Source organism: Bubalus kerabau, chromosome 23 (assembly GCF_029407905.1).
Source record: "Bubalus kerabau isolate K-KA32 ecotype Philippines breed swamp buffalo chromosome 23, PCC_UOA_SB_1v2, whole genome shotgun sequence".
NCBI classification, from domain to species: Eukaryota; Metazoa; Chordata; class Mammalia; order Artiodactyla; family Bovidae; genus Bubalus; species Bubalus kerabau.
Genome location: NC_073646.1, coordinates 29,401,321 through 29,417,528, shown reverse-complemented (window position 1 = coordinate 29,417,528; position 16,208 = coordinate 29,401,321). Strand labels below are relative to the sequence as shown.

The window sequence follows — 16,208 nt, the reverse complement described above, 5'->3', positions numbered from 1 at the left end:
CTTTCAGAACACCGGTTATGAATCTGAACACAGCAGAGAAACACACTCCTAACAGTAAGAGAGTTCCATACAGATGTGATTCTCAGAAAAAGGGAAGGAAGGGGGTGGAGACCTGTTTTTCTTTTGTACCTTTGCTCCTATTGAGCATAACTGTTTTAAAAGAAAGTTTAATAATAAGGGGTAATTTTTATGTAACAGCATCGAAATTTTAAAAAGCTAAAAACAAAATTGTACACGTACTACAGTATTAATGACATAAATACATATACACCAAAGAAATACAAAAATCTGAGAAGGAAATACAAGAAAAGTTGTGGGGTCAGAAAACCTGCACACACACACTTTTTCATATTAACAGTATTGACTCATTAGATGAGAATGGATCAGTTTAAAAGTTTCTTGATATGCCTGATCTTAATTATCCTTAAACAGATCCCTCAAACAAAATTCTCTGCTCAAAAACCAGAAATCTGGTAAAGGAAGTAGAAAAAGATTTGCCTTAGGTTCGGCTAAGCCTTGAAGACCATGCAAATCAACTTGAATATGAGACAGAATGTGGCCTGAATTTGAAGAGTCATGGACCTCTGTGTTACTTATAATAGCAAAGAGGAAAAAAAAAACGGCTTGACATCCTCCTAGTAACATAGTTAATATGAAGGAAGATGTTGCTTGTGTGAAAGAGTAGAAGGAAGGTGAAATCACACATAATTTTAAAAATTTTATATATATACACATACATGTACACACACACACACAAAGTCACGTTATAATGTATGCATATAGTCAACACTCAATATTCATGGGTTGATTCTAGGACAACCGCAGATACCCAAATCTTCAGATGCTCAAATCTCTAATATAAAATGGCACGGTATTTGCATATAATGCATGCACATCCTCCTGTACATCTTACATCATCTCTAGAGTACTTATAATACCTAATACAATGTATATATTATGTAAATAGTTGGAAATACCATGTAAATGCGATGTAAACAGTCGCAAGGCAAATTTAAGTTTTCCTTTTTGAAACGCTCTGGAATTTTTTGTCTTCCCCAAACGTTTTTGCTCTGCAGTTGGTTGAATCTGAGGATGCGGAACTGGCAGACATGGAGTGTACTGCATACTGGAAGTACGGTCAAAGGGGAACTGTAAGTCCATCTCTTGAAAAACAGCAAGAAGAGGAAGCTGAGGAGTGCAAAATGCAAACACAGAAGACTAAGAGCACTGGCAGCTGTATAAAGAGAAACTGTACGTAAATAAGAGCAGGGAAAAACAAACCCCATGAGAGGATTTTTTTAAAAGGCAGTAGTATTTACACACCGGAAAAGCAAATGAGTAATATGGAGCCGTGTTTTTCCATCTTCTGGAGGTTAGAATAGAATGGAAGAAATAAAGCTCTCTTGGCATTTTGAACAGGACTGTTCTTACAGTGTAAAAACGACTAGTACCCGGTGTCAACTACAAACTGACACTTGCCATTGGCACTTGCCATCTACCTCTACAAGGATTAAATCATGTGCTACTGCAGCAGCTGATTTTAAACACCCTATGAAAGGAGTTCAGAGCAGAGAGCAGAAATGAGGCACTCTGTGCTAGGGGAACAATTGGCATGACAGGCCTTCCGATAGTTTGATTATTTTCAGGAGCCGATTTTATGTGCCCAATTCTTGCACCTCCTCACATCCAGAAAAGCACTAAAATCCTTCATGGTGATGTCTGCTCCTCATGACTGGCAGAAACCTTCTAAAAAAAATACGTGCTTGATTGCATGTACTCCCCCTTCACCAAAATCACATATATAATTACCTTCCCCCCATCTCTTTGGAGCAGTTTCTCAGAGCTATCTGAAATGCTGTCTCCCAAGCTGCAGTCCTCGTTTTGCTCCACATAAAACTTAACTCAAAACTCCCACGTTATGCTTTTTTTTTTAAGTTGATACCTGAGAGCCACAATCACAGAAATTGATCAATAAAACATGGGAATGCAAGGAAAAGGGAAGAAACAAGAACCAATGAGAGGGAAAAAAGATGATTACCAAGAGAGACAGAATGTAAAGAGCTCAAGACGAAACCAAAACAATGAAAGAGAATAAACAAAATGCTAAGATTTCTATAAAGCTGAGCATGGAAGAATTGATGTTTTTGAACTGTGGTGTTGGAGAGGACTCTTCAGAGTCCCCTGGACCGCAAGGAGATCCAACCAGTCCATCCTAAAGGAAATCAGTCCTGAATATTCATTGGAAGGACTGATGCTGAAGCTGAAACTCCAATCCTTTGGCCACCTGATGCGAATAACTGACTCACTGGAAAAGACCCTGATGCTGGGAAAGATTGAAGGCAGGAGGAGAAGGGGACAACAGAGGATGAGATGTTTGGATGGCATCACCAACTCAATGGACATGAGTTCGAGTAAACTCTGGGAGTTGGTGATGGACAGGGAGGCCTGGCATGCTGCAATCCGTGGGGTCGCAAAGAGTTGGACACGACTGAGTGACTGAACTGAACTTAACTGAAGACTTCTATGGGAAGAAAGGTGTGAGTACAAAATTATGGGGCCGCTATCACAAGGTAAATGAGAGAGGTAGCCTATCTACATAAGAGTAAGCGGAAGTCAGAGAAACAATGTTATGCAAATCGATAAGCAGAAGATTTTGTGAAGGCCTACACCAGGGTGGCATACACAGACCGAAGTCACCTAAGCAGCCCTTCGACTTAAAAGTCTGAGGATATTGACAGAGAAGTAAAATCTCTGACAAAGTTCCCTCAGGCAACCACCTCTCCATCATCCTGCAGCAGACACAGACAGAAACACTGGGAATGTGCAGAGGATGAACGAGAAGGACATCTGGATATACCCAAAGCACATCTTATTAATACAAAACCACTGAGACAAAGCCAATGTGAAAGGAATAACAGGGCAGCCAGAAACCACACAACTCTAAAATCAATAAGTCCTATAGATCTATTTCTCCAGAAATATTACTCGTGACAATTCACAAGTTCAAGCCCCAAATGTTAAATGGTAAAGGCTCCCTTCCTGGGGAATTAACTGTCCAAATGCATATGCTTTTATAGTCGAGGGATGTTCAGACTGTCTTTAATCTACCATTAACAATCTCCCTGTACCTAAGCTTGGCTCCGCCAAAAAAAAAAAAAAACCCACACAAAAACCAAAAAGCAAAACCAGACTCATTAGAAGGTGACTCAGTCTTTGAAGCAAGCCTATAAAGCTTCCTCCCTGGAAAGCTTGTTAGTGACAAGATGAGACTGAGTGTACAGCACTTTACCTCATGTGTGACTCACAAGAAAGTGAATCTGGAATGATGGCAAGAAGAGCCTGGAAGAAGGGTATTTGGTGCTTGCTATACAGACACAAAAATACCAAAAATTAAGTCTTTCATCCAAAACCCCCTTACTTATCTAATGTGCATAACTTACCAATAAATGAATGTACAAAGGGGTACCTTAAGCTCACCTCTTGAGCCAGCCCTGCTGCAGGGATACATAGAAGAAATGAAAACTGAAAATCCAATAGATAAAGATGGCTAAAAATATATAATGAAACAGCCTCGTGACCACGAATTGGACCTAGCCGCCTGTTAGAGCGCACATGTGAGCAAAAACAACCACCTACTCAAGAAGAGCCTGCAAACAATTCCAAGAGATGTGTGGAAATGTAACATTTCACAAAGACAGCCAACAGAATCTACAATTAGAAGATAAATTTCAGTCAAAAAAAAAAAAAAATTAAAGTGACAGAACAAGTGACTTTAAACCAAAGACATGACTTCATAAAGATGGCAATTTTCCCAAATTAAACTATAAATTCAATGCAATTCCAATCAATATCTGAAAGTTATGTGTGTATGTGGGTGTATGTGGGGGGAGGTGTGAAAACTGACAAAATGATTCTAAAATAAATATGAAAATGTATTAAGGGGCTAAGAATAAGCAAGAACAATTTTGAAGAAGAGGGGTCTTTTGCACTAAATAACAATCTTATAGTAACTCAGTGTGCTAATGGAGCAAGATTAAAAAAAATATATATATATAAGAGTAGAAAGTTCAGAAACATCCATGAATACATGAAAACTTGATTACGACAAGCAGCCATTACAAATCATGGGGTAAAGGATAAATTATTCAACAATGATGCAGCTCCAATCAATAATCCATAAAGGAGAAAAAGAAGCCCTGTCTCACAGCATACTTAGAAAAATAAATATAGATATGTACATACATATATATGTTATGTGTGTATCTGTATACATATAGAAAAAGATCATTAAGTCTTTAATTAAAAGTATTTGGAGTCAATGAAAATCACAAACATCTCAAAAGCAAAAAATAGTAACAAACCAAAACGGTACAAACGTTCAGTTATAAGTAAGTACTAGGGATATGATGCTAATGATAAATACAATTAGCACTGCTGAATGTTACACATGAAATTTGTTAAGTGAGTAAATCGGAAGAGTTCTCATCACAAGGCAAATATATTTTTTCTATTTAATTTTTGTATCCATATGAGACAATGAATGTTCATTAGACTTCCAGTGGTGATCATATCATGATGTCTGTAAGTCAATCACCAGTTCCTTGTTTGTAAAATCCTACCACTTGCAGATTTATTCCTGTATATATTTCCCTTTGCTGTGAACATTTGAATGCCCTTGTACAGGGATTTTGAATCACGACTACTGGATATGTTAGGGAAAAAAGGATCTAGATATTAGTGAAAGACAAAAAAAGGATAGAAAATAAAAAGTAGAGCAGTGAAGGTTTTTGGATTATAGTCATGAGCAATAATTAAAAAGACAAAACAAAGACAGGCCATAAAACTGCATCTTGGAACCTATCAGTTCAGTTCAGTTCAGTCGCTCAGTCGTGTCCGACTCTCTGTGACCCCATGGACTGCAGCGCGCCAGGCTTCCCTGTCCATCACCAACTCCCAGAGCTTGCTCAACCTCATGGCCATCAAGTCGGTGATGCCATCCAACCATCTCATCCTCCTGTTGTCCCCTTCCCCGCCTGCCTTCAATTTCACTAAATTCTGGTGAGGTCTGGTGTAAAGTTACTATGGGTGGCACCACAGGTAGTTAACTCTATGTGTTGAGGAAGATATTTTAAAATATGGTAAACTAAATAGGTTAAATAAAATTTATCCCCAGGCTTTTCATTTCAAGCATCAAATTCTCTGGGTTTTTGACCTACAGTGGAAGTTAAGTCAATTTAGTCATGGGTCAGAGAGGAAAGAAAAAACAAATCCTTCATTTACTACACACAAACACAAACAAATTTGCAATTACCATGTGGTTGCTGTAGAGGAGTCTGAAATGTTATTGCAAACAAGGAACAGAGAAGTAAAAATTAGCTGAACACTACCCAATACTAATTAAAGATTTGTAAAATGTTATTAACATTCACTGTATTCAATATGATTTCCTTTGTCCTTCTATTTAATGAACACAGTACTTAGAAGGGATTTCACTGATTCACTCTAATTCCCAGCTTCAATCTAAATTTTCCTTTAAGTGCTAAATTCTTCAAAAGTGCCTTTTCCTAGTGCATGAATTTTTTTAGGACATAAAATTGACTTTTGGTCAAGAAACCACTGTATTCAAAACAGAGCTCCATTAAATGTAACCATCTTTAAAAAATGGGCAGGAGGTGGTCTGTGTATCCTAGCTCCCCCTTAGAGATGATGAGGAGTAAGTTCTGGAAAATAAGATGGTCTCCATCCATTCTCCTATTCCTGTCCTCAGTCTCTACATCCTACCACTCCTAGAAACTGGTGACCAGGAGTCTAAAAAATAATCACTGCTTTTCCCCTGGGGAAGATGTAGTTGAATTGTAATGGGTTATAATTATACAAATAGAACTACAACTGAAGGATTTTCCAGCATCTACCAGATATTTTCAAAGTACATACAGTCAAAAGATGACAATTTTCCAGCATGAACCAGGAAGAGAAAAACAAAAAACCAGAAACTTTCTTTGTGGTAATATAAAATGGAAGCTCTCTTCAATCACTGGACCAGGTCAGGGTCTCCTGACATCTTCATGAATCAGCAAGAAGATGAATGACGTATCTCCTTTTTGATTTGGTTTTTTTTGGTCTGTTTCACAAACTCCAAAGCTAGAAGATACACCATCAGAAAGACTCTAAACCTTGTGGAAATAAAGCTAATAAATTCCAAAGGTTTCTCAAATTCTATTTACATGATTTTTAACATTTCTAACTTGTCATTGGCAAAACATCGTTTTTTTCTTCTCCCACTGTGTGGCTGGAGGACGTAAAGGTGCTACATATAAATGGTATTTATTTCAATCCAATATCTCAGACTATGAAGGAATTAATGGCATAATTTTTTACTCCTATGATGTGGCAAATGAGTTTCTGCCATAAATACTAGCTCCTGGGCCACAGCAAAGAAGCAAATTACCTTCATGTTGCCATAAGTCAAACAGAACTCAGGCTCCATTATCTTCACTTTGCAAATACACTAATAAGGATCTTCAAATGTCCAACGTGCTTCCTTCTTTCTGGTTTCAATAAGCAAAAGAAATTAGCTACTGCCCATTTTTTTAACATCCCTTTTCTCCACACTCTTTTCATAAATCAAATACAATGATTCTCATGAAAAGGTCCAATTCTAATGTCCAAAATAACAATAGCTAAGCTTGATGAATGGCCTTAAATGATTCCATTTGGAATACATTAAAGAGTATGAAATCCATGCAGTTGCAGGAAAAAATGCTTACTGGTCTTTTAGTGATGGGCGAAGGGGAGGGGGAAACTGGTGAATTCTTTCATTTGTGGCAGCGGATCTCAATCACATTTAACCCCAAACCACTTTTGATAAACATGAACATTTTCCTTTAATGCTATTTGAAATGTCAAAGCAAATATCACCAAAACCAAATTGAAGGTAGTGGTTCTTTTTGAAAATGTCTGTTCAAACCACCTGGGTGTCCCTCTCTAGCCCTTTGTCAGAAGAAAATCCTTTATCTATGTACATTAGGACAAATATACATCCCTTGCAAATGAACCCTGGTTAAGTGACCTCAGTTCTAACTTGTCTAGGACTAACTTTTTTTTAAATCTTTTTAAAAACACGTGTTGAGTGAATGTTAACATATATATCACAAGAATATATGTGTTCTTGAGACAGTGATAAAAGTATTAGTCTAGAAATTAGAAATAAAACATACCTCTTGACACTGATAAAAGTATTAGTTCAGAAATTAGAAATAAAACATACCTCTCCCTGAGAGGTACATAAAGATCAACCTTCTCTCACACATTTTCCTTTCTACCTACAGGTTCATGCTCAGGCTTCCTCACTTCAAACAAGTAACACCCCGAAACAAACCCTAAATCCTTCTTCTGTCTCCTTTTCTGTCTTCTGTTTTCTGTCTTTAGAAATGCTATACAATCTGCCTGCTTGGGGCTGGTGTACTGGGACGACCCAGAGGGATGGAATGGGGAGGGAGGAGGGAGGAGGGTTCAGGATGGGGAACACATGTATACCTGTGGCGCATTCATTTTGATATTTGGCAAAACTAATACAATTATGTAAAGTTTAAAAATAAAATTAAAAAAAAAAAAAAAAGAAAAACCATTAAGGTTACTTTGATGATGAGCATCAATTACATTCCATATGACCAATATTTGGGGGGGGGTTACCCTCAAATTAATTGATCTTTTTTTACCTTGATTATTTCTTTCTTCCTAATAGCCTTATTTTATTGCTATTTGCTTAACATTTGAACTTAATGCTTAGTTCATTGATGTAGATTGCTAGTCTCCTACCAAAACTCATTCCCCTTTCTTCCTTATAAGCATAATGTCTGAACTACTTGGGGACAACAGTATTCTCAGCTAAAAGATTACATTTTCCAGCCTCCCTTAGCAGGATGTAGTCAAGGGACTAAGTTCAGGCCAAAAAGATGTAAAAGAAAGAGGTATACAAATTATCTTAAAAAGAAGTTCTGCTCTTCTAATACCTATCCTTGTACTGCCTGCTCAAAATGAAGACTGGAAGGGCAACATGATGGCTGGAGCTCTAGCAAGCATTTTGGACCATGAAGTAAACTTCAGAATGGGAGTCATATGTTGAATGTCAGACAGGAACCTGGGTCTCTGAAAACACCGTGAAAATACTGAAAATGAAAAACTCACACTCTTTCCCATGTTTCTCCTTTACTTTCACACCACTACCGTATTCACAACACTTCTGACACCAGAGGAGTGGGGTTTTCTCCCATATCAAGCAAGAATATGACACCATCTGAGGATCCTCCAATTCAACTCAATTCTGACACTATCTACCTGGAGACGGCATCAGATCCCCAGGGTTAAGGGCTCATGCCCTCCAGACTGCCCCAACCATACTTCAGACCCTAAGTGCAAATTAGGGTTGTTACCTGTACTTCTGACCAATAAGTTATAAACTGGCGATTCCCACAACCTCTTCAAGTTCAATTAATTTTCTAGAACAATTCACAGAACTAAGGAAAACAATTTACTTACTATATGCCAGTTTATTATAAAAGGATAAGATGGAGAATACAGATGACCTGCAGAGGGATAGCTGAGTAGGGCCAGATAAGTGGGAAGGGGTGAGGAGTCTGCATGCTTACCAGGCACTGCTGTCTCAGCACCTCCATGGTTTCAATAACCCAGAAGCTCCCTGAACCCTGTGCCTTTGGGATGTTTATAGAGGCTTCATCACATAGGCATGATCGATCATTAATTTATAACCCCTCTCTCCTTCCTACAAGATATGGTATAGGGTGAAAGTTCCAAGCTTCTAAGTTTGACTTGGTCTTTCTAGTGATCAGTTTCCATCCACAAGCCCATCAAAAGCCACCTCATGAGAACAAAAGACATCCATGAAATTCCAAGGGATTTAGGGATTCTGCGTCAAGAACCAGGGTCAAAAACCAATATTAGAATAACAGCTGCTCTTATCACTTAGGAAATTACACAAGTTTCAGGAGATCAATGCCAGAAAGTGAAGACAAAACCCAGTATATATTCTTTTCCACTATCTCACAGCCACTGCTTCAGTTCTTGGTGATGGTTTAGTTAGTAAGTTGTGTCTGACTCCTGTGACCCCATGGACTGTAGCCCACCAGGCTCCTCTGTCCATGGGATTTCCCAGGCAAGAATACTGGAGTGGGTTGCCATTTCCTTCTCAGGGGATCTTCCCAACCCAGGGATGGAACCCATGTCTCCAGCACTGCAGGCGGATTCTTTACCACCTGAGTCTCCAGGGAAGCTGTATCAGCTCTTGGTTCACCTTTATTTGAGTTTCTGTAACATGAGGAAAAAAAAAGGATTTCTAACTTGATTATCTCACTCACTATTTGGGGGTATCTGTTATACATAGGTAATCTGAATCCCAAGTGACATAATTCATCTTTGGTTCAATTCTGGATATTGTCATGCAGTATTCTGACTTCCTCTAGTCTACAAATATGTGAAATTCTAGTCTTGATTTCCTTTCATCTAATGAAAATTAAAAGTTACTCTATGAATTATCAAGTGATTGAGCCTTGTTCATTTAAACTTTTGTTCTTACCACATTATGTTTGGTGGCCTATGAATGGCAAAATTTTTTAATTCATTTGTTTTCTCTCTTTCTCTCCTAACAGAGAACAGGAGCCTTGTGTGTCTTATTCACTGATCCCCAGTGTCGAGAAGAATTCTTATAAAATATTTAGCAAAATATATACCGCTGAATGAATGACTGAATGCAGTTTGTGCAGTTTATATCTTTTAAACATTTGTTTATGATCCATTATATTAAATTTTATGCACACATAAGAAGGAACCATCATAAAAATAAAAATACAAGGGAAAACTGATAAATATTAGAGGAAGGCGATCCATCAATATCAGTGAATAGTAGAATAAGATTATATCATAGCACAGAAAAATATTTAAGCTGAAAAGGAGATAAAGTTATACATAGAGTATGATTATGCTATGCTACCAAAAAGTCAAACTTATGCCTAAATAAGAACTATAAGGATAACAAAAAAAGAACATAAACTGTGCTTCCCTGAAAACTGTAAATTTGAAAATGCAATTTAAAATATATTGGGCAGCAGAAAGACATTCAGAGAAAAAAATGGCCACGGGAAACACACACCCAATATATCTCAAGAATCACAATCACTAATTAATTAAAAAGGATGGAACTACAGTAACACAGGCATCTCCCAGCTAAGAGCAGTAATCTGTTCCTGGAATCTAAAAGCATGCATAAAAATGCTAAGTGAAGCATATTTCCCATTATTTTAAATGGGAAAAATTAAAATGTGTTACAGATCAGCTCAGAACCTCCAAAGACTTTCTTAAAATGAAACTAAAAGAGGGTAAAATGCCCACAAATGTAACATCTATTATGTTAGCCTGTAAAATGTGTAAAACACTACTTCTCGATTTAACAATGGAAGACAAACAAGGTAAACAGCAACTGTTCAGTAAGGGCCTCCCTCCATGCTGGTACCCCTCGGCTCACGTGATGAGCTTTCCCATCACCTACACCTGACTCTGATGATTTACCAATTGTACTTGGGACATCATCCGAGACTTGCCTTGCATATCATTTTGCTTTAAATGCTGTATTACATTTTGCAAAATAAGTATAAATTTTGCCCTTGTAAGGGCTTCCCCAGTGGCTCAGCAGTCAAGAATCTGCTGGCAAAGGAGGAAATGCAGGTTCTATCCTTGTATCAGGAAGATCCGCTAGAGGAGGAAATGGCAACCTACTCCAGTACTCTTGCCTGGAAAATCCCACAGACAGAGAAGTCTGGTGGGCTACAGTCCATGGAGTCAGAAAAGAGTCAGACACAACTGAGTACATTGCCATCATTGCCCTTGTAAATATCAATTTAAAACACTGTACTGAAAAATATATACACTGTACGTGTTTGGGTATCAGAAACAAAGAGATGGAAACCAACAACTGACAGGGAGATGGTCTGCAGGGTGTGCCTGTATTTAGAAGAGATGTCTCTGCTTATATCCTTCAGTGGATCTGATAATACGAACCGAAGGTCAAAGGGTGGATAAAACCCTCTTAACTTGTGGATAACTAGATCTTTAAAATCATTTCTCATTTTTTGAGCTATAGCATGTCAGTATTATTCACTATTAGTCAAGCCACAGCCTACCTGGGGCTGACCTTAATACACAGTGAGCTTCATGTAAAAGATAGTTCCTCAAATGGGGGAAAAAAAACCTTGTGCCATGAAGGTCATCCACCCAAAACTGATACTACTCAGTGGACGGACCTGGTAAGGTTTAGGCCATCAAGATCTCGAAACTTCTACTGGATAAATTATCCACTGTTACATTCATGACATATAAAATTATAGCAAATTTTTGTCACCCATGCCTGCATAATTTTACAACTCTTAATAATGTTTTTGTTCAATGTAAGTCAAAAAAAGTATCTCATTAGTATATACTTTTCCAGCTTCAGTTAAATGACATATCGAGTGTTTTTAGAATCACAGAATTACTTTAACAGATTTTTTAAAACTCTGTTGATGGGCTAGGCATTATTAACCTGTGGAGGACTAGATCTTTAAGGCTAATTTTTTTGTAGTAACTTTATGTATTTTGGGCTGTGCTGGGTCTTTGTTGCTGCGAGGGCTTTTCTCTAGTTGTGGCTTGTGGGGCACAGTGCGCAGGCTTCTCCTTGCAGTGGCTTCTCTTGTGGAGCACAGGCTCTAGGGCGCGAAGATTTCAGCAGTTTCAGCTCGTGGGCTGAACAGATGCAGTTCCTAGACTCTAGAGCACAGCCTCAACAGCTGTGGCACACGGGCTTAGTTGCTCCGAGGCAGGCACAATCATCCCAGACCAGGGATCGAACCCAGTCTCCTGAATTGGCAGGCAGATTCTTCACCACTGAGCCACCAGGGAAGCCCCCTGACCATTTCTTATATTTTGAATAATACAGATCCTTCCCAACTCTGATCCCAGTGTCTCTCCTAACCCTGTGCATACTCCTTCTCCAGCACTTGTCTCCACGTGCTGAAATTCTCCCTGTGCCTAAAGGCAGACCTCAGAGGTACTGCCGGCTCGTTCCAGACCATTGCAATAAAGCTAATATCACAAAAAAGTGAGTCTCATGAATTCTTTGGTTTCTCACTGCATAGAAGAGTCATGTTTACACAATACTATAGTCTATTAATTGTGCACAGTATCATGGCTTAAAAAAATGTACATATCTTTATTAAAAAAGTACTTCATTGTTAAAAAATGCTATCATGTGAGTTTTCAGGTAGCTGTAGTAGTAACATCAAAGATAACTGATCACAGATCACCATAACAAATACACTAGTAATGAAAAAATATGAAACTTTGCCAGAGTTACCAAAATGTGACAAAGAAGCATAAAGTGAGCAAATGCTGTTGAAAAAACGCTGCCAATAGACTGGCTGATAGACTGGCTTGACACAGGGTTGCCACAAACCTTCAACTTGTAAAAAAACACAATATCTGCAAAGCGCAACAAAGTGAAGTGCAGTGAAGCGAGGTATGCTTGTATTTGTCCCCAGAAGACTGTGATTCCCCTAGGGCTTGGACCACATCCTAGATATAATTATACCCGGGGCCTTGCACAGGACTTGAAACATACTAAGCTCCAAGTGAGAGCTGGCTGAAATGAATGCAGTAAAAACAAACTCTCCCAAGTGTTAAGAATCAATTTGTAACCAAAAATTATTCCAAGAGGCAAAGGATCACTCCTTAGATTAGAACTAATTTTATTAATCATCTATACCATTAACATTACTGAGCCCACGTGCCAAGCAATGTACTAAGAATTTTACTTGTCTTATATCATTAACCCCTCAACTCAATCTGGTTGAGTCAGACTGTTTTAATGCTGCTGAACTGGTGAGAGGGCAAAGGCTTTACAGAGGTTGAGTGGCTTCACCGAGGTCACAGAGTTGGTACAGTGCCACAGTGGAGTCACATATGTCCACTATGCTTACTTTCCAAGAACTAGAAAGATCCCCCATGAAGTTCTAATCAAACACTTTGACAAAACACTAACTACAATCACTGCCTGAAAGCTTCTAAAGGGTGGAAAACACACACACAAAAATAAGAGGAGATGGAGCATGAAAGCAAAGTCAATGCTCTTTAGTAAACATTATATCAAATGATGATCAAATAATATGTTTAAGATGACTAATTACTAGTGTTAAGTCTTGGGAAATTATATTATGTGCTGGTTAGAATATTTAGGAAAAACAAATGTGTGTGATGTTGATGAAATAAGAGCTCAAAGTGAAAATGTTTGTACATGAGACAATTAACATACCCACTTTCTGTAACTCACTATGATCTGACTTCAATCAAATTTTTGTTCTCTGCAATGCAAAGAGATAGAGGAAAACAACAGAATGGGAAAGACTAGGGATCACTTCAAGAAAATCAGAGATACCAAAGGAACATTTCATGCACAGATGAGCTTGATAAAGGACAGAAATGGTATGGACCTAACAGAAGCAGAAGATATTAAGAAGAGATGGCAAAAATACACAGAAGAACTGTACAAAAAAGATCTTCACGACCCAGATAATCACGATGGTGTGATCACTGACCTAGAGCCAGACATCCTGGAATGTGAAGTCAAGTGGGCCTTAGAAAGCATCACTACGAACAAAGCTAGTGGAGGTGATAGAATTCCAGTTGAGCTATTCCAAATCCTGAAAGATGATGCTATGAAAGTGCTGCACTCAATATGCCAGCAAATTTGGAAAACTCAGTAGTGGCCACAGGACTGGAAAAGGTCAGTTTTCATTCCAATCCCAAAGAAAGGCAATGCCAAAGAATGCTCAAACTACCGCACAATTGCACTCATCTCACACGCTAGTAAAGTAATGCTCAAAATTCTCCAAGCCAGGCTTCAGCAATATGTGAACCGTGAACTTCCTGATGTTCAAGCTGGTTTTAGAAAAGGCAGAGGAACCAGAGATCAAATTGCCAACATCCGCTGGATCACGGAAAAAGCAAGAGAGTTCCAGAAAAACATCTATTTCTGCTTTATTGACTATGCCAAAGCCTTTGACTGTGTGGATCACAATAAACTGTGGAAAATTCTGAAAGAGATGGGAATACCAGAACACCTGATCTGCCTCTTGAGAAATTTGTATGCAGGTCAGGAAGCAACAGTTAGAACTGGACATGGAACAACAGACTGGTTCCAAATAGGAAAAGGAGTTCGTCAAGGCTGTATATTGTCACCCTGCTTATTTAACTTATATGCAGAGTACATCACGAGAAACGCTGGACTGGAAGAAACACAAGCTGGAATCAAGATTGCCGGCAGAAATATCAATAACCTCAGATATGCAGATGACACCACCCTTATGGCAGAAGGTGAAGAGGAACTCAAAAGCCTCTTGATGAAAGTGAAAGTGGAGTTCGATCGTTAGCGGGAGCGGAGAGCGGACCCCAGAGAGCCCTGAGCAGCCCCACCGCCGCAGCCGGCCCCAGTCACCATCACCGCAACTATGAGCAGCGAGGCCGAGACCCAGCAGCCGCCCGCGGCCCCCCCCCCCCCCTCCGCGGCCCCCGCCCTCAGCGCTGCCGACAGCAAGCCCGGCATGACTGGCAGCGGCGCAGGGAGCGGCGGCCCGGGCGGCCTCACATCGGCGGCGCCTGCCGGCGGGGACAAGAAGGTCATCGCAACGAAGGTTTTGGGAACAGTAAAATGGTTCAATGTAAGAAACGGATATGGTTTCATCAACAGGAATGACACCAAGGAAGATGTATTTGTACACCAGACTGCCATAAAGAAGAATAACCCCAGGAAGTACCTTCGCAGTGTAGGAGATGGAGAGACTGTGGAGTTTGATGTTGTTGAAGGAGAAAAGGGTGCGGAGGCAGCAAATGTTACAGGCCCTGGTGGAGTTCCAGTGCAAGGCAGTAAATACGCAGCAGACCGTAACCATTATAGACGCTATCCACGTCGCAGGGGTCCTCCACGCAATTACCAGCAGAACTACCAGAATAGTGAGAGTGGGGAAAAGAATGAGGGATCGGAGAGCGCTCCCGAAGGCCAGGCCCAACAGCGCCGGCCCTACCGCAGGCGGAGGTTCCCACCTTACTACATGCGGAGACCCTACGGGCGTCGACCACAGTACTCCAACCCTCCTGTGCAGGGAGAAGTGATGGAGGGTGCTGACAACCAGGGTGAAGGAGAGCAAGGTAGACCAGTGAGACAGAATATGTATCGGGGCTACAGACCACGATTCCGCAGGGGCCCTCCTCGCCAAAGACAGCCCAGAGAGGACGGCAATGAAGAAGATAAGGAAAACCAAGGAGATGAGACCCAAGGTCAGCAGCCACCTCAACGTCGGTACCGCCGCAACTTCAATTACCGATGCAGACGCCCAGAAAACCCTAAACCACAAGATGGCAAAGAGACAAAAGCAGCCGATCCACCAGCTGAGAATTCGTCCGCTCCCGAGGCTGAGCAGGGCGGGGCTGAGTAAATGCCGGCTTACCATCTCTACCATCATCCGGTTTAGTCATCCAACAAGAAGAAATGAATATGAAATTCCAGCAATAAGAAATGAACAAAAGATTGGAGCTGAAGACCTTAAGTGCTTGCTTTTTGCCTGTTGACCAGATAACTAGAACTATCTGCATTATCTATGCAGCATGGGGTTTTTATTATTTTTACCTAAAGACGTCTCTTTTTGGTAATGACAAACGTGTTTTTTTAAAAAAAAAAAAAAGCCTGTTTTTTCTCAATACACCTTTAAAGGTTTTTAAATTGTTTCATATCTGGTCAAGTTGAGATTTTTAAGAACCTCATTTTTAATTTGTAATAAAAGTTTACAGCTTGATTTTTTCAAAAAAAAAAAGTCAACAAACTGCAAGCACCTGTTAATAAAGGTCTTAAATAATTGTCAAACAAAAAAAAAAAAAAGAAAGTGAAAGTGGAGAGTGAAAAAGTTGGCTTAAAGCTCAACATTCAGAAAACGAAGATCATGGCATCCGGTCCCACCACTTCATGGGAAATAGATGGGGAAACAGTGGAAACAGTGTCAGACTTTATTCTTCTGGGCTCCAAAATCACTACAGATGGTGACTGCAGCCATGAAATTAAAAGACGCTTACTCTTTGGAAGGAAAGTTATGACCAACCTAGATAGCATATTCAAA

General features: G+C 39.6%; 2 protein-coding genes across 9 annotated transcripts in view; one reads left to right on the top strand and one right to left on the bottom strand.

Moving 5' to 3' along the window:
- The window catches only part of LOC129638074 (S-adenosyl-L-methionine-dependent tRNA 4-demethylwyosine synthase TYW1), a 146,303-nt gene that overhangs the window by 38,821 nt on the left and 91,274 nt on the right, over window positions 1–16,208 (bottom strand). The gene's annotated exons all lie outside the window — the stretch shown is intronic.
- On the top strand, window positions 14,550–15,587 carry LOC129638075 (Y-box-binding protein 1-like). Its single transcript, XM_055562591.1, has one exon. It carries the CDS (start codon window positions 14,550–14,552, stop codon window positions 15,531–15,533), a length of 984 nt encoding a protein of 327 aa, XP_055418566.1. The 3' UTR covers window positions 15,534–15,587.

Bases quoted from the DNA above. Each gene is read 5' to 3' on its own strand.
- LOC129638075 (XM_055562591.1), top strand. From the start codon at position 14,550: ATGAGCAGCGAGGCCGAGACCCAGCAGCCGCCCGCGGCCCCCCCCCCC.